This window comes from Globicephala melas, chromosome 10 (assembly GCF_963455315.2).
Source record: "Globicephala melas chromosome 10, mGloMel1.2, whole genome shotgun sequence".
NCBI lineage: Eukaryota > Metazoa > Chordata > Mammalia > Artiodactyla > Delphinidae > Globicephala > Globicephala melas.
Window position 1 is genome coordinate 72,089,095 of NC_083323.1, and position 19,875 is coordinate 72,108,969.

At 35.6% G+C, this 19,875-nt stretch overlaps 1 protein-coding gene and 1 pseudogene across 1 annotated transcript in view; one reads left to right on the forward strand and one right to left on the reverse strand.

Moving 5' to 3' along the window:
- Positions 1 to 19,875, reverse strand: part of REDIC1 (regulator of DNA class I crossover intermediates 1) — a 70,922-nt gene that overhangs the window by 18,967 nt on the left and 32,080 nt on the right. Inside the window, 2 exon segments of the mRNA XM_030835004.2 lie at positions 18,240 to 18,300; positions 19,715 to 19,784. Coding sequence (XP_030690864.1) covers positions 18,240 to 18,300; positions 19,715 to 19,784 — 131 coding nt within the window.
- LOC115841261 (large ribosomal subunit protein eL20 pseudogene) lies at positions 10,577 to 11,086 on the forward strand (annotated as a pseudogene).

Here is a 19,875-nt window from a genome sequence, read left to right on the forward strand (position 1 = left end):
AACATTAAATGCACCAACATTTGCATTACAGGGGTCCCAGAAGGAGAAGAGAGAGAGAAAGGACCCGAGAAAATATTTGAAGAGATTATAGTCGAAAACTTCATTAACGTGGGAAAGGAAATAGCCACCCAAGTCCAGGAAGCACAGAGAGTCCTGGGCAGGATAAACCCAAGGAGAAACATGCCGAGACACGCAGTAATCAAATTGACAAAAATTAAAGATAAAGAAAAAATACTAAAAGCAACAAGGGAAAAGCAACACATAGAAGGGAACTCCCATAAGGTTAACAGCTGATTTCTCAGCAGAAATTCTGCAGGCGAGAAGGGAGTGGCACAATATATTAAAGTGATGAAAGGGAAAAACCTACAACCAAGAATACTCTACTGAGCAAGGCTTTAATTCAGATTCAATGGAGAAATCAAAAGCTTTACGGAGAAGCAAAAGCTAAGAGAATTCAGCACCACCAGACGAGCTTTGCAACAAATGCTAAAGGAACTTCTCTAAGCAGAAAAGAAAAAGCCACAACTAAAAATGGGAAAATTACTAATGGAAAAGCTCACTGGTAAAGGCAAACAAACAGTAAATGTAGGAAATCATCCGTACAAAATATGGTATCAAAACCAGCAATTGTGAGAAGAGGAGAGCACAAATGCAGGATATTGGAAAGGCATTTGAAATGAAAAGACAAGCAACTTAAAACAATCTTGCTTATATATAGACTGATATATCAAAACCCCATGGTAACTGCAAACTGAAAATCTACAATAGATACACACATAAAGCAGAATAAGCAATGCAAACACAACACTAAAGTTAGTCATCAAATCACAAGAGAAGAGAATGAAAGAGGAAGGGAAGAAAAAAGACCAATAAAAACAAACACAAAACAATTAACAAAATGGCAATAAATACATATATATCAATAATTACTTTAAATGTAAACAGATTAATTGCTCCATCCAAAAGACAGAGACTGGCTGAACAGATATGAAAACAAGACCCATATATCTTCTGTCTACAAGAGACCCAATTCAGATCTAGGGACACATACAGACTGAAAATTAGGGGATGGAAAAAGTGTTCCATGCAAATGAAAATCGAAAGAAAGCTGGAGTCACAATACTCATATCAGACAAAATACATTTTAAAATAAAGACTTTACAAGAGACAAAGAAAGACATTACATAATGATCAAGGGAACAATCCAAGAAGAAGATATAACAATCGTAAATATATATGCACCCAAATAAGAGCACCTCAATATATAAGACAAATATTAACAGCCATAAAGGGAGAAATCGACAGGAACACAATATTAGTGGGGGACTTTAACACCCCAATTTCATCAGTGGACAGATCATTCAGACAGAAAATCAATAAGGAAACACAGGCCTTAAATGACACATTAGACCAAGTGGACTTAAATGATATTTACAGAGCATCCCATCCAAAAGCAGAAGAATACACATTCCTCTCAAGTGCACATGAAACATTCTCCAGAACTGATCACTGGGCCACAAAGTGAGCCTCAGGAAATTTAAGAAAATTGAAATCATATCAAGCATCTTTTCTGACCACAGCACTATGAGATTAGAAATCAACTAAAAGAAAAAAACTGTAAAAAAACACAAACACATAGAGGCTAAACAATATCCTACTAAACAACCAATGGAAAGAGGAAATCAGAAAAATACCTAGAGGCAGTTTAAAGGGTCTGGAGGAAAAAGAAGTTTGGCGGTCACAGAGAGGGGGTCTGGGAAGCGCCTGGCAAGTGGTTCTCCAGATTAAAGAACTTGACTGAAGTTAAGGAACTTCTGGACAGAGAGGCTTAAAATTTGGATGCATATCATTCCTCTAAAAGGATCTTGGTTCACTAGTCAGGGGTTGGGCTGAAGCTCCTGTGATGGGAGCTCTGAGTCCAAACCACTGGACTAACAGAGAACCTCAGACCCCAGGGAATATTCATTGGAGTGAGGTCTCCCAGAGGTCTCATCTCTGCACCAAGACTTAGCTCTACTCAACAGCCTACACACTCCACTGTTGGAAGCCTCAGGCCAAACAACCACTAAGATAGGAACACAATCCCACCCATAAAGAAAAAAAAAATGAGATGGCAAAAAAATATGTCACAGATGAAGGAGCAAAGTAAAAACTTACAGGACCAATAAATGAAGAGAAAATAGGGAATCTACCTGAAAAATAATTCAAAGTAATGATAGTAAAGATGATCCAGAATCTCAGAAATAGAATGGAGGCACGGATTGAGAAAACACAAAAAATGTTTAACAAAGATCTAGAAGAACTAAAGAACAAACAAACAGAGATGAGCAACACAATAATTGAAATGAAAAATACACTGGAAGAAATGAATAACCAAGGCAGAAGAACAAATAAGTGAGCTGGAAGACAAAATGGTGGAAATAACTGCCGAGAAGCAGAATAACGAAAAAAGAATGAAAAGAATTGAAGACAATCTCAGAGACCTCTGGGGCAACACTAAACACACCAACATTTGAATTATAGGGGTCCCAGAAGAAGAAGAGAAAAACAAAGGGTCTGAGAAAATATTTGAAGAGCTTATGGTGGAAAACTTCCCTAATATGGGAAAGGAAATAGTCACCCAAGTCCAGGAAGCACAGAGAGTCCCATAAAGGATACACCCTAGGGCAAACACACTAAGACACATATTAATCAATCTAACAAAAATTAAATTCAAGGAAAAAAATATTAAAAGCAGCAAGGGAAAAACAAAAAATAACATACAAAGGAGTCCCCATAAGGTTATCAGCTGATTTTTTAGCAGAAACTCTGCAGGCCAGAGGGAGTGGCAGGATATACTTAAAGTGATGAAAAAGAATAACCTACAACCAATATTAATCTACCCAGCAAGGATCTCATTCAGATTCAATGGAGAAGTCAAAAGCTTTTAGGACAAGAAAAAGCTAATAGAATTCAGCACCACCAAACCATTTAACCACAAATGTTAAAGAAACTTCTCTAGGTGGGAAACACAAGAGAAGAAAAAGACCCACAAAAACAAACCCAAAACAATTAAGAAAATGGTAATAGGAAAATACATATCAGTAATTACCTTGAATGTAAATGGATTAAATGTCCCAACCAAAAGATACAGACTGGCTGAATGGATACAAAAACAAGACCCATATATATACTGTCTTCACTTCAGAACGAGGGACACATACTGACTGAAAATGAAGGGATGGAAATAGATATTCCATGCAAATGGAAATCAAAAGAAAACTGGAGTAGCAATACTCATATCAGATAAAATAGACTTTAAAATAAAGAATGTTACAAGAGATAAGGAAGGACATTACCTAATGATCAAGAGATAAATCCAAGAAAAAGATATAACAATTATAAATGTTTATGTACCCAACAAAGGAGCACCACAATACAGAAGGCAAACGCTAACGACCATGAAAGGGGAAATCGACAGTAATACAATAATAGTAGGGGACTTTAACACCCCACTTACACCAATGGACAGATCATCCAAAGAGAAAATAAATACAGAAACACAAGGTTTAAATGACAAAATAAACCAGATAGGTTTAATTATTATTTATAGAACATTCCACCCAAAAGTGGTAGAATACACTTTCTTCCCAAGTGAAAACGGAACATTTCTTGGGTCACAAATCAAGCCTCAGAAAATTTAAGAAAATTGAAATTGTATCAAGCATCTTTTCTGACCACAATGCTATGAGACTGGAAATCAATTACAGGAAAAAGACTATAAAAAACACAAATACATGGAGGCTAAACAGTGCAGTATGAAATAACCAAGATATCACTGAAAAATCAAAGAAGAAATTAAAAAATACACAGAAACAAATGAAAACGAAAACATACCCCCTAAAACCTCTGAAATGCAGCAAAAGAAGTTCTGAGAGGGAAGTTTATAGCAATTCAATTTCACCTCAAGAAACAAGAAAAATCTCAAATAAACAATCTACCCTACACCTAAAGCAACTAGAGAAAGAAGAACAAAGAACACCCAAGACAGTATAAGGAAAGAAATCATAAAGATCAGAGCAGAAATAAATGAAACAGAAACGAAGAAAACATCAGCAAAGATCAATAAAACTAAAGCTGATTCTTTGAGAAGATAAACAAAATTGAACCCTTGGCCAGACTCATCAAGAGAAAAAGGGAGAGGTCGCAAATCAATAAAATTAGAAATGAAAAAGGAGAAATCACAACCAACACCACAAAACTACAAAGGATTATAAGAGACTACTACAAACAACTATATGCCAATAAAATGGACAGTCACAAAGAAATGGACAAATTCTTGGAAAGCTACAATTTTCCAAGACTGAACATGGAAGAATTAGAAAGTATAAACAGAAAGTATCACAAGTAATGAAATTTAAACTGTAATTAAAAATCTTCCAACAAACAGAAGTCCAGGACCAGATGGCTTCACAGGCGAATTCTATCAAACATTTAGAGAAAACGTAACACCTATCCTTCTCAAACTCTTCCAAAATATTGCAGAGGGAGGAACACCCCCAAATTCATTCTACAAAGCCACCATCACCCTGATACCAAAATCAGAAAAAGATATCACAGGGCTTCCCTGGTGGCGCAGTGGTTGAGAGTCTGCCTGCTAATGCAGGGGACACAGGTTTGTGCCCCAGTCCGAGAAGATCCCACATGCCACGGAGCAGCTAGGCCTGTGAGCCATGGCTGCTGAACCTGCATGTCCGGAGCCTGTGTTCCATAACGGGAGAGGCCACAACAGTGAGAGGCCTGTGTACCGCAAAAAAAAAAAAGATATCACACACAAAATATTATAGACCAGTATGACTGATGAACATAGATGCAAAAATCCTGAACAAAATACTAGCAAACAGAATCCAAAAACAAATTAATAGGATCATACACCACATCAAGTGGGATTTATCCCAGGGATTCTTCAATATATGCAAAACAACAAGTTTGATACACCATATTAACAAATTAAAAAAAACCATATGATCATCTCAATAGATGCATAAAGATCTTTTGACAAAATTCAACACCAAGTTATGATAAAAACTCTCCAGAAAGTGGGCATAGACAGAACCTATCTCAACATAATACAGGCCATACATGACAAACCCACAGCAAACATCATACTCAATGGTAACCAACTGAAAGTGTTTCCACTAAGATCAGGAACAAGACAAGGATGTCCAATATCACCATTCTTATTCAACATAGTTTTGGAAGTCCTAGCCACGGCAATCAGAGAAGAAAAAGAAATTAAAGGAATACGAATTGGAAAAGAAGAAGTAAAACTTTCACTGTTTGCAGATGATAAAATACTATACATAGAAAATCCTAAAGATGCCACCAGAAAACTACTAGAACTAATCAATGAATTTGGTAAGGTTGCAGGATACAAAATAAATGCACAGAAATCTCTTGCTTTCCTATACACTAGCAATGAAAAATCAGAAAGAGAAATTAAGGGAACAATCCCACTTAACATTGCAACAAAAAGAATCAAATACCTAGGAATAAACCTACCTAAGGGAGACTTCCCTGGTGGTACAGTGGTTAAGAATCCACCTGCCAATGCAGGGGACATAGGTTCGAGCCCTGCTCCAGGAAGATCCTACATGCCGCAGAGCAACAAAGCCTGTGAGCCACAACTACTGAGCCCATGTGCCACAACTACTGAAGCCTGTGCACCTATAGCCCATGCTCCACAACAAGAGAATCCACCATAATGAGAAGCCTGCACACCTCAACGAAGAGTAGCCCCCGCTCTCTGCAACTAGAGAAAGCCCACACACAGCAACGAAGACCCAATGCATCCAAAAATCAATCAATCAATGTATTAAAAAAAGAAAAACATAAAACCCTACATCAGGAGGTGAAAGACTTAGAAAACTATAAAAACTATACTCAGAAAACTATAAAACACTGATGAAAGAAATCAAAGATGACATAAACAGATGGAGAAATATACCATGTTCTTGGATTGGAAGACTCAATACTGTGAAAATGACTATACTACCCAAAGCAACCTACAGATTCAATGCAATCCCTATCAAATTATCAATGGCATTCTTCACAGAATTAGACCAAAAAATTTTACAATTCATGTGGAAACACAAAAGACCCTGAATATCCAAAGCAATCTTGAGAAAGAAAAACGAAGCTGGAGGAATTTGGCTCCCTGACTTCAAACTATATTACAAAGCTACAGTAATCAAGACAATATGGTACTGGCACAAAAACAGAAATATAGATCAATGGCAAAGGATAGAAAGACCAGAGATAAACCCATGCACATATAGTGACCTAATTTATGACAAAGGAGGCAAGAACACACAATGGAGAAAAGACAGCCTCTTCAGTTAGTTGTGTTGGGAAAACTGGACAGCTACACGTAAAAGAATGAAATTAGAACACTCTCTAACACCATACACAAAAATAAACTCAAAACAGATAGAAGACCTAAATGTAAGACCAGACACTATAAAACTCTTAGAGGAAAGCATAGGAAAAACGCTCTTTGACATAAATCACAGCAAGATCTTTTTTGACCCACCTCCTAGGGCAATGAAAATAAAAATAAACAAATGTGACCTAATTAAACGTAAAAGCTTTTGCACAGCAAAGGAAACCATAAACAAGACAAAATGACAACCCTCAGAATGGGAGTAAATATTTGCAAATGAAACAACAAATGATTAATCTCCAAAATATACAAACAGCTCATGGAGCTCAATATCAAAAAACAAACAAGTCTCAAATTCTTTTTAAAGACTGAAATAATATCAAGCATGTTTTCCAACTACAATGGTATTAAACTACAAATCAATTACAAGAGGAAAATTGGAAAATTCAAACATGTGGAGATTAAACAAAATGCTCCTGAACAACCATGGGTTAAAGAAGAAATCAAAAGAGAAAAAAATATCTTGAGACAAATGAAAATGGAAATAACAACATAACAAGGCCTAAGGGATGTAGCAAAAACAGTTCTAAAAGGGAAATTCATGGTGATAAATGCCTACATCAATAAACAAAAGATCTCAAATAAACAAAGTAACTTTACACCTCAAGGAACTAGAATTAGAATGAACTGAGCCTACACATAGTAGATGAAATAAAATAACAAATTTCAGAGCAGAAATAAATAAAATAGAAAATAAAAAGATAATAGAAAAGATAAATAAAACTAAGAACTGCTTTCTTGAAAAGATAAAACAAAATTAACAAACTTATTTAGACACAACAACAACAAAAAAAGAGAGGACTCAAATAATAAAATCATAAATGAAAGAGGAGACACTACAACTGATACCACAGAAATACAAGTGATCATAAGACAGTACTCTGAACACCAACAAAGTGGACAACCTAGAATTTATGGAAAATTCCTAGAAACTACAACCTACAAGACTAATCCATGAAGAAATAGAAAATATGAACAGACTGATAATTAGTAAGAAGAACAAATCAGTAATCAAATACTTCCCAACAAACAAGTCTAGGACCAATGACTTCACTGATGAATTCTACCAAATATTTAAAGAAAGTTAATATAAATCTTTCTCAAACTCTTCCAAAAAACAGAAGATGAGGAAACACTTCAAAACTCCTTTTATAAAACCAGCATTACCTTGATACAAAAACCAGACAAGAAAAGAAAATTACAGGCCAATAACCCTGATGAACATAGATTCAAAAATCCTCAACAAAATATTAACAAACTGAATTCAACAATACATTAAAAGAATCATACAGCATGATCAAGTAGGATTTATTCCAAGGATAAGGATGGTTCAACATAACACAAATCAGTCAATGAGATATACCATATTAACAAAATGAAGGGTAAAAATCATATAATCATTGATATGAATGCACAAAAAGCACTTGCAAAAATTCACATCCATCTATGTCTAAAAATTTGTAACAAAAGAGTATAAAGAGAATGTACCTCAACATAACAAAGGCCATGTATGACAAGCTTACAGCTAATATCACATTCAATGATGAAAAGTTGAAAGCTTTTTCTCCAAGATCAGGAACAAGAGAAAGATGCCCACTCTCACCACTTTTATTCAACATAATATTGGTAATATTTGCTAGAGTCAATGGACAAGAAAAAGAAAAGAAAAAGAAAGAAAAAGCATTCTAAACTGAAAGGAACAATTAAAATTGTCTGTATCTGCTTATAACACAATATTATATATAGAAAACGCTAAAGATTCCACTGTTGCCAAAAAAACTGTACAATAAACTCGGGTAAAGGATACATAACCATATGCAAAAATAAGTTGCATTTCTATACACTAATAATGAACTATCAGAATAAGAAATTAAGGAGACAATCTTAATTACAATTGTATCAAAAAGAATAAAATACCTAGAAATAAGTTTAACCAAAGAGGTGAAATACCTGTATGCTGAAAACTATAGGACATTAATAAAAGAAATTGAAGACACAAATAAATGGAAAGATAGTCCATGATAATGAACTGGAATAATTAATATTGTTAAAATGCCCATTCTAGTCAGAGTCATCTGCATATTCAATGCAATCCCTGTGAAAATTCCAATGATATTTTTCACAGAAATAGAAAAAAAAAATCATAAAATTGGTATGGAACCACAACAAAACCCAAATGGCGAAGACAATATTGAGAAAAAAGAACAGAGCTGGAGGCATCATATTTCATAATCTCAAACAATATTAAAGATATAGTAATCAAAACAGTATGATGTTGACATAAAAACAGTATGATATTGACATAAAAACAGACACATAGACCAATGGAACAGAAAAGAAAGCCCAGAAATAAACCCATACATATTTGGTCAATCAGTTTATGACAAAGGAGCCAGGAATATACAATGGAGAAAGGACAGTCCTTTCAATAAACGGTGCTGGGAAAACTGAACAGCTACACACAAAAGAATGAAAAATGGACCCCTATCTTATATCATACATAAAAGTTAACTCAAAATGGATTAAAGACTTGAATATAAGACCTGAAACCAAAAAACTACTAGAAAAATACACAAGTGGCAAAATCTTTGACAACCATCTTGGCAATGATTTTCTGAATTTGACACCAAAAGCAAAGGCAACTAAAGCAAATATAAACAAGTGGGACTACATCAAACTGAAAAGCTTTTCACAGAAGAGGAAGCCATCAAAAAATTGAAAAGCTAACCTACTGAATGGAAGAAAATACTTGTAAATCATATATCTGATATATATATATATCATATATCTGAAAATATTTGTAAATCATATATCTGATAAGCCAAAATATATAAATAACTCATATAACTCAGAGTGAAAAAACAACAATCCCACTAAAAAATGGGCAGACAACCTGAACAGACATTTTTCCAAAGAAGATCTACAGGCAGCCAACAGGTACAGAAAAAGATGCTTAACAAAATGAATCATCAAGGAAATTCAAATCAAAACCACATCTGTGAGAATAGCTAGCATCAAAAATATAAGCAAAAACAAGCCTTGGCAAGGATGTGGAGAAAAGGGAACCCAGGTGCACTATTGGTGGCAATGTAAATTGTTCAGCTGCTACCGAAAAACAGAATGGGGTTTCCTCAAAAAAATTAAAAATAGGGTAAATCCTGAGTTCTCATCACAAGGAATTTTTTTCTATTTCTTTAATTTTGTATCTGTATGAGATGACGGATGTTCACTGTACTTATTGTGCTAATAATTTCATGACGCATGTAAGTCAAATCATTATGATGTATACCTTAAACTCATACATGCTGTATGTCAATTATATCTCAATAAAACTGGAAGAAAAAGTTAAAAATAGAACTACCATATGATTGAGCAATTCCACTTCTGGTATTTTTCCGAGGAAAAGGAGACACTAACTCAAAAATATTATCCTCACCACCATGTCCACTGAATCATTATTTACAATAGCCAAGACATGGAAACAACCTACGTGTCCATCAATGGATGAATAAAGAAGATGTGGTATATATATCTATATATACAAACACAATGGAATACTATTCAGCCATAAAAAGTAAGGAAATCCTGCCAACTGCAACAACATGGATGGACCTTGAGGGCACCATGCTAAGTGAAATAAGTCAGGCAGAGAAAGAAAAATACCATATGATCTCACTTATACATGTAATCTGAAAAAAAATCATAAATAGAATAGATTAGTGGTTCCTAGAGTCGGGGGGTGGGGTATGGGCAAAATTAGCGAATGTGGTAAAAATGTAGAAACTTACGATTATAAAATAAATAAGTCCTGGTGATGTAACGTACAGGATGGCGACTATAGTTAATAATACTGTATTTTATATTTGAAAGTTTCTAGAGAGTATATCTTAAAATTTCTCATCCAAAGAAAAAGAATTTGTAACTGTGTGGTGATCCATGTTAACTAGACTTATTGTGGCGATCTTTTCACAGTGGGTACACATATCAAATCACTATGTAGTACACTTTAAATAACTGTTATATTCAGTTATACCTCCATAAAAATAATAAAGTAGTTTCCTTTTTGAGGGTGGCAGCAAGCACGTATAGAACACCATGAAGGCCTCGGGCACACTTCCAGAATACAAGGTGGTGGGGCACTGCCTGCTGACCCCCAAATGCGGCATGTCTCCCCTCTACTGCATGTGCATCTTTGCACCTAATCATGTTGCCAAGTCCTGTTTCTGGTACTTTGTGTCTCAGCTGAAGAAGATGAGAGTATTCAGGGGAAATTGTCTACTGCAGACAGGTGTTGGAGAAATCTCCCCTGCGGGTGAAGAACTTTGGCTTCTGGTTGCGCTATGACTTCCGCAGCACTGAGAGTACCGGGACCTGACCACAGCCAGTGCGGTCACCCAGTGCTACCAAGACATGGGCACCTGGCACCGCGCCTGGGCCCACTCGATCCAGATCACAAAAACAGAAGAGATTGCAGCCAGCAAGTGCTGTCGACCAGCAGTCAAGCAGTTCCACGACTCCAAGATCAAGTTCCCACTGCCCTACAGGGTTCTCTGTTGCCAGCACAAGCCACACCTCACCACTAAGAGGCCCAACACCTTCTTTTAGACGCAGGCCCTCCCTGTCCCCAGGTCTGCCCAAATAAAACTCATTGGGAAAACCGGAAAAAAAAATTATTATATCCTCCAAGATGTTCTTCTTTCCTATTCCATTCCACATCCAACAAAGGATCTTGGAACACCCCTAATTACCCATACCCTACTATCTGCCATCCAAGAGGAGTTTTTGTTTGGTTTGATTTTGGGGTTTGGTTTGCTTGTTTGCTATCTCTTCATTAATTCTGCCTCAGTAGGAATTACCTGTCCCAAAGTTTCCCAACCAGTAGGCAGGTATAGCTCAGCTCCTCTACTGCTCCAATCCTTTTCTTCCTCTCTTATTGTGACTCCTGCCTTGGTCTCTCTTGTAAAATTTAAGATTTTAGCCAGGGTTCCACTATGCCTTTAGCCCTGTCTAGGCATCACAAATTAAAAGCTGATGGCTGCTCTACCTAAAGAACTCATAGCACCTGATACCCTTCAGGTTCTACCAGTGAGCTTACTTTCTTTTCTGACTTGCTCTAGACACATTCAAGCTGCCATAGATGTAGAGATTGTTTTTTAAGGATTCTAACCTGCTCATGATTCGTTCTTTAAGAGGATATATCTATATTATTCTTATTTAGAAAATATGAGTTATTTAAAGGAGTAACAGGATAGCATCTAATATTACTGACCACATTCCCTTCCTTAAAAATCTCTCCCATTTTTCTTTCCTATGACACCTTTCTTTGAGTACTCCCAAATCTCTCTAGCAGCTCATTCTCTCTCTCTCTTTTGATGGTAAACAATATTTATTTTCACTGATTATCAAACAGAAGGAAAATTAATACATAATTCAGTTTTATTCCGATTTTATTTACTGTATTAATTACTGAAATCTAACAGAATCTTGGAAAGCAGTTTTTAATGGAAATATAGTTGATTTACAATATTATTTAGATTAGGTGTATAGCATAGTAATTCAGTATTTTTGCAGATTATACTCCATTATAAGTTATTACAAGATAATTGTGCTAATTACCAGTGCTATACAATACATCCTTGTTGCTTATCTATTTTATACTTAGTCGTTTGTATCTATTAACCCCACACCCCTAATTTGTTCCTCCCTGCTTTCCTATCCCCACTGGTATCCACAAATTTGTTTGCTATATCTGTGAGTCTATTTCTGTTTTGCATATGCATTCATATGTATTATGTTTTAGATTCTACACATAAATGATATCATACACTATTTTTCTTTCTCTGCCTGACTTATTTCAGAAAGCATAATATCTTCTAGGACCATAGGGTCATCAACATTGCTGCAAATGGCTAAGTAATGTTCCATTTTGTGTGTGTGTGTGTGTGTGTGTGTGTGTGTGTGTTTATCTCCCACATCTTCTTTATACATTACTTTGTTGATGGGCACTAGGGTTGCTTCCATGTCTTGGCTAGTATAAATAGTGCTGCTATAAATTTTGGGGCACATGTAACTGCAAGTTAGTGTTTTCTTTTTCTCCTGATATATATACTAAAGTGGGATTGCTGGATCATATGTTAACTCTATTCTTAGTTTTTTAAAGAACTCCCATACTGTTTTCCATAGTGGCTGCACCAATTTACATTCTCACCAACAGTGTACAAGTGTCCCCTTTTCTCCCCATCCTCTCTAACACTTGTTATTTGTAGACTTTTTGATGATAGCCATTCTGACAGTTGTGAGGTGATATCTCATTGCTGTTTTGATTTGCATTTCTCTAATAATTAGTGATGTTGAGCATCTTTTCATGGGCCTGTTGGCCATCTGTATGTTTTCTTTGAAGAAAAAGTCTGTTCAGGTCTTTGATCATTTTTTGATTGGTTATTTGGTTTTTTTGATATTGAGTTGTATGAGCTGTTTATGTATTTTTTGATATTAATCCCTTGTTGATTGCATCATTTCTAAATATTTTCTCCCATTCTGCTGGTTGGCTTTTCATTTTGCCGATGGTTTTATTCGCTGTGGAAAAGCTTTTAAATTTAATTAGGTCCCATTTATTTATTGTTGATTTTATTTCTTTTGCCTTAGGAGACAAACCCCCCAAAATGTTGCTACAATTTATGTCAAAGGGTATTCTGCCTATGTTCTCTTCTAGGAGTTTTATTGTTTCATGTCTTATATTTAGGTCTTAAACCATTTTGAGTTTATTTTTGAATATGGTGTGAAGAAATGTTCTAATCTCATTATTTTATGTGTAGCTGTCTAGTTTGGCCAGCACCACTTGTTGAAGAGATTTTCTTTTCTCCATTGTATATTCTTGCCTCTTCTGTCATAGATTAATTTACCACAGTTCTGTGGGTTTCTTTCTGGGCTCTCTATTCTGTTCCATTTATCTATGTGTCTGTTTTTGTGCCAGTACCATGCTGTTTTGAATACTTCAGTTTTGTTGTATTCTCTGAAGTCTGAGAGGGTAATTCCTCTGGCTTTGTTCTTTTTCTCGAGTGCTTTGGCAACTCAGGGTCTTCTGTGGTTCCATATAAATTTTAGGATTATTTGGTCTAGTCCTGTGAAAAATGTCGTGAGTGTTTGATAGGGATTACATGACATCTATAGATTGCTTTGGGTGGTATGGCCATTTTAACAATATTAATTCTTCAAAGCCACAAATGTGACACCTTTCCATTTCTTTGTATCATGTTCAATTTCCTTCATCAATGTTTTATAGTTTTCAGAGTATAGGTTTCTCATCTTCTTAAGTTTATTCCTAGGTATTTTATTCTTTTTGGTGTGATTTTTAAATGGGACTTTTAAAAACTTTCTCTTGTATCCTGCTACCTTGCTGCATTCATTTATTAGTTCTAGTAGTTTTTGTGTGAGACTTTAGGGTTCTCTATATAAAGTATCATGTCATCTGCAACTAATGACCATTTTACCTCTTTCCTTCCAATTTGGATAACTTTCATTTCTTTTTCTTGTCTCATTTCTGTGGCTAGGGCTTCCAGTACTATGGTAAATCAAAGCAGCACGAGTGAACATCCCTATCTTGTTCCTGAATTTAGTGAGATGGCTTTCAATTTTTCACCATTGAGTATGACATTGGCCATAGGTTTGTCACAAATAGACTTTATTATGTTGAAATATTTTCCCTCTATACCCACTTTGATGAGAGTTTTTACCATGAATGGATGTTGAATTTTATCAAATGCTTTTTCTGCATATATTGAGATCATGTGATTTTTATCTTTCCTTTTGCTAATGTGATATACCACACTGGTTGATTTGCAAATGTTGAACCATCCTTTTGACCCTAGAATGAATCCAACTTGATTATGGTGTATGATCCTGTTTATATATTGTTGGATTTGGCTTGCTAATATTGTGTTGAGGATTCTGCCGTCTATATTCATCAAAAATATTTGGCCTGGGCTTCCCTGGTGGCGCAGTGGTTGAGAGTCCACCTGCCGATGCAGGGGACACGGGTTTGTGCCCCGGTCCGGGAAGATCCCACATGCTGCGGAGCGGCTAGGCCCATGATCCATGGCCGCTGAGCCTGTGCATCCAGAGCCTGTGCTCCGCAATGGGAGAGGCCACAACAGTGAGAGGCCCATGTACCGCAAAAAAAAAAAAAAAAAAAATATATATATATATATGTATATATATATTTGGCCTGTAATTTTCTTTTTCGTACTGTCTTTGTCTGGTTTTGGCATCAGTGTAATGGTGGCCTTGTAGAATGAATTGGGGAGTGTTACCTACTCTTCCACTTTTTGGAATAGTTTGAGAAGGATAAATATTAGTTCTTCTTCATATGTTTGGTAAAATTCCCCTGTGAAGCCATCTTGCCCTGGACTTTTATTTGTAGGGAAGTTTTCAAGTTAAAGATTTTATTTCACTACTAGTGATTGGTCTGTTAAAGTTGTTTCTTCTGGACTCAGTCTTGGCAGGCTGTATGTTTCTAGAAATTTGTCCTTTCTTCGAGGTTGTCCAATTTGCTGGCATATAACTGTTCAGAGAATTCTCTTATAATTTCTTTATATCTCTGTGGTATCAGTTTTTATTTCTCCTGTTTCATTTCTTATTTTATTTCAGTCTTCTCTCTTTTCTTCTTGGTGAACCCAGCTAAATGTTTATCAATTTTGTTTATCTTTTCAGAAAAATAGCTCTTAGTTTAATTGATCTTTTCCATTTTTTTTTTTTTGTTTTTTTTTTTGCGGTACGCGGGCCTCTCACTGTTGTGGCCTCTCCCATTGCGGAGCACAGGCTCTGGACGCACAGGCTCAGCGGCCATGGGTCACGGGCCCAGCTGCTCCGTGGCATGTGGGATCTTCCCAGACCAGGGCACGAACCCGTATCCCCTGCATCGGCAGGCGGACTCAACCACTGCACCACCAGGGAAGCCCTCCATTGTTTTTTATCTCTATTTCCTCTCTGATCTTTATTATTTCCTTCCTTCTGCTGACTTTGATCTGTTTTTCTTTTTCTAATTCTTTTAGGTGGTAGGCTGTTTGAGATTTTTCTTGTTTCCTGAGGAAGTCCTATATCGCTATAAACTTCCTTCTTAGAACTGACTTTGCAATATCCCATGTATTTTGAAAAGTTTTGTTTCCATTTTTATTTGTCTCAAGGTACTTTCTGATTTCCTTTCTGATTTCATTGTTGATCCATCTGCTTTTCAGTAGCATGTCATTTAGTCTTCATGTGTTTGTTCTTTTCCCATTTTTCTTTCTGTAGTTGATTTCTAGTTTCATACAGTTGTGTTCTGAAAAAAATGCTTGATGCAATTTCTATCCTCTTAAATTTGCTGAGGCTTGTTTTGTGGTCTAGTATGTGATCTATCCTGGAGAATGTTCTGTGTTCAATTGAAAGGAATGTGTATTCTGTTGTTTTTGGATGTACTGTCCCATAGATATCTACTAAGTTTAACTGGTCTAGTGTGTCCTTAAGACCACTCTTCCTTTATTGATTTTCTGTATGGATAATCTGTCCATTGATGTCAGTTAGGTGTTAAAGTCCCCTACTATTATTATATTATTGTCCCTTTCTTCCTTTAAGAGTTAGTATTTGATTTATATATTTAGGTGCTCCTGTTTTGGGTACAAATATGTTAACAAGTATAATATCCTCTTCTTCTTTGATCCCTTTATCATTATATAATACCCTTCTTTGTCTTTTGTTATATCGTTTGTTGTGAAGTCTCTTTTGTCTGATATGAGTATTGTTACTCCCACTTTCTTGTTGTTTCCATTTGCATGAAATATCATTTTCCATCCCCTCACTTTTATTCTGTACGTGTCTTTTGCCCTAAAGTCTCCTGTAAGCAGCATATTGAGGGTCTTGGTTTTTACCCAATCAGCCACCCTATGTATTTTGATTGAACACTGACATTTAAAGTAATTATTGATAGGTATGTACTTATGGCCACTTTATCACTTGTTTTCCAGTTGTTTCTGTAGTTCTTCTCTGTTCATTTTTTCTTTTTGTTTCTAGCATTGTGGTTTCATGAGGTTCTTTAGTAATTCCTTGGTTTCCTTGCTATTTGCTTTTTGTGTAGCTATTATAGGCTTTTGACTTGTGGTTTCCACGAGGATCACATATGTTGACCCATAATTATATCTACAGTAAGTCCCCTACAGATGAATGAGTTCTGTTCTGAGAGCACGTTCATAAGTCCAATTTGTTTGTAAGTTCAACAACATTAGCTTGGGTACCCAACTAACACAATCAGCTATATAGTACTGTACTGTAATAGGTTTATAATATTTTTCACACAAATAATACATAAAAAGCAAACAAACACAAAAGAAAATATTTTTAAGCTTACAGTACAGTACCTTGCAAAGTACAGTAGTACAGTACAACAGCTGGCATAGAGGGGCTGGCATTGAGTGAACAGGCAAGAATAATTACTGACTGGAGGAGGGAGAGGAGGTGGGAGATGGTAGAGCTGAAGGATCATCAGCAATGAGAGATGGAGGGCAAGCTGCAATTTTACACATGCCTGACATTGATGACAAAAGTTCTGGTTCCTTGCTGGATTCAATTCTATCTACCCTCTTGAACAAAAGACCCAGTGATTTCTGGCGGGTAGTAGCTCTTTTTTTCTCATCATAGATGACACAGTAGCACTGGATTGCATTCTGAACGGCTGCTGCAACTTTCATGTACTAAGTTCGGGTCCTCTGCCTCAAAAACTAACAGTGCCTCCTCAAATAAAGAAAATCCCCTTACCAAATTTCCTGCATTGTGAATCTCTTTGGTTCTTCAGTTACTTCTTCTTCCTCTTTTCTCTCTTCAGCCTTTCTCTCGGCTTTCAATTCTATTGTTATCAATTGGTGCTTCTTAGCAGTACCTGCTACATCACCACTGCTTTTATACTTGCTTCCAGACAGCCTGGGCTTGAAATAAAGACACTGTACTACTATACTCTATACCGTACTGTAAAGTACACAAAAGCACAACCACTTTTAGAAGACACATATATGTAACAATGTATGCCAGACACATGAATTAATTTATGTGATTGGACATGTGAATGCATATTTGCATCTTTGAATGTTCTCAACTTGAAGGTTCATATGTAGGGGACTTACTGTACTTGTTTTAAACTGATAGTCATTTAATTTCAAACACATTTTAAAATATCTACATTTTTTTACTCCCTTCTCTTTTGTGGGTTTTTTATGCTATATTTTACATCTTTGTGCTTGTTCCTTAACTGTTTATTGTTCCGTGTCCTAGTATGTGACCTATCCTAGAGAATGTCCCATGCGCTCTTGAAAAGAATGTGTATTGTTTTTTGAATGACTGAATCATACACCCTTATTATGAGCAGGAATTACAACTTAGGTAACCAGTGTTTATATATGTTTTAAATATATAACTATTTTCACCTGTAACACAATTAAACCTAAAGAAATTTCATCTTGGAATAAATTTTATAGGACTTAGAGAAAGAACGTTAAATGCATCTATATTGGTTTGACTAAAATAAGGCACATTACAGTTTCTGAAATGTTGTTAATTTTATTTCTCAATCTAAGCTATAATTTCCCCAGAGTAAAAAAATATATTAAAAAAAGTTACCCTAAAAAGAAAATTTTCAGAAAGAGCTAACCTTAAATCAAAGTAAATTTTAAATACTAAAATAAGACATGATAATACAACTTACTTAATTGGAAAGATAATGTAAGATGTACTTTACCTCACCAATTCCAAAGTCCCATGATTGCTTAGAACACAATTCTTCCAAAGGGATATTACCCCTAAGGGTTTTAAATAAGACAGTATTAGAGTGTGTTTTATTCCCTCTGAAAATTATTGTTCTAAATTATGATTCCCAAAGTTGGTTAAAGATCAGAATTATAAGAGAAGTTTTTTAAAAGATAAGGATTCATAAGCTCTATCTTAAGGAGCCTATTTATTTTGTGTAGGTCAAACTTGATATTTTGTATTTTAAAATCATCCCTTGGGCTTCCCTGGTGGCGCAGTGGTTAAGAATCCACCTGCCAACGCAGGGGACATGAGTTCAATCCCTGGTCTGGGAAGATCCCACATGCCACAGAGCAGCTAAACCCATGCGCCACAACTACTAAGCTTGCGCTTTAGAGCCCACAAGCCACAACTACTGAAGCCCTCATGCCTAGAGTCCATGCTCTGCAACAAGAGAAGCCACCACAATGAGAAGCCTGCGCACTGCAACGAAGAGAAGCCCCTGCTCACCGCAACTAGAGAAAGCCCACGTGCAGCAATGAAGACCCAATGCAGCCAAAAATAAATAATAAATAAATTTATTAGGGAAAAAAAAACCCTCAAGTGATGAGGATCTTCACACAGGTTTGGAAGCCATGTTCTAAATCACTTTCATAAAATATGTTTTAAAATTCAAGTTTTAACATCCTGTTTTTCATTCATAAGTTTCTGAATATTTGGAGGTTTGACAACAAAGAACCTAAGTTGTTGATTTTATTAAATGTGGTGAATCTATTTTTTAATTAATTTGTTGTGCCAATGCCATAAAAATGGCATCTAATAATTCTTTGTATTACAGATATTTTACATATTTCCATAAGAAAGTACTTCCAAAATAAAAATCTATTCTAATTCATGATTTTCAATTACGAAGATTTGATTAAATCATAATTATTACTGAGAAAGTTAGGTATATTCTGAAACGACAAGTCGTCTTTAATTTCCTATAATGTCAGTCCCATACATTGTTGATATGCTTGTTTATGCCATTAACATTTGAATTCTATTACTCCCTTGTTCTGATTCTATATTAACCAAGCAACCTTCCCATGGCAAGCTGCCAAAAGGTAGAAAATATTCAGTACGAAAATTATGCCAGTAAGCATTCCTATATATGTCACCTATTTCTTATTGTAAATTAATAAATTGACATTCTGGTGGGTAAATAAATTTCCTGAACACATAAGTCAGTTTTCTCAAATCTAATTAACACTATGATTCAGATAAGAAGATATTTTTGCACTGGTGAATATGAGGACCAAACTCTCAACTAGGGTGATATTACCAAGGTCTGACAATTGATTTTTGAGGCCAGTCTGCCCACCCTCAGACAGCATTATGCCTACCTCACTTTGTATCAGTTTAATCCTTAAACATGCATTATATTAGATCCCAATTTGCATTCCCCAAATTTACCTAAAAACTTACATATGGTTCACTGAATATTTCTGATTTTTTTTCTGGGATGTCTTCTCTTGGTAATCACTTTCAAATTTTCCTTTAAAAATAAAAGTATGTATTGAAATAAAACTTTAGCATAGACGATTTCTATTTTTTAATTTGAAGTTTATTAGCATGACCCATATAGA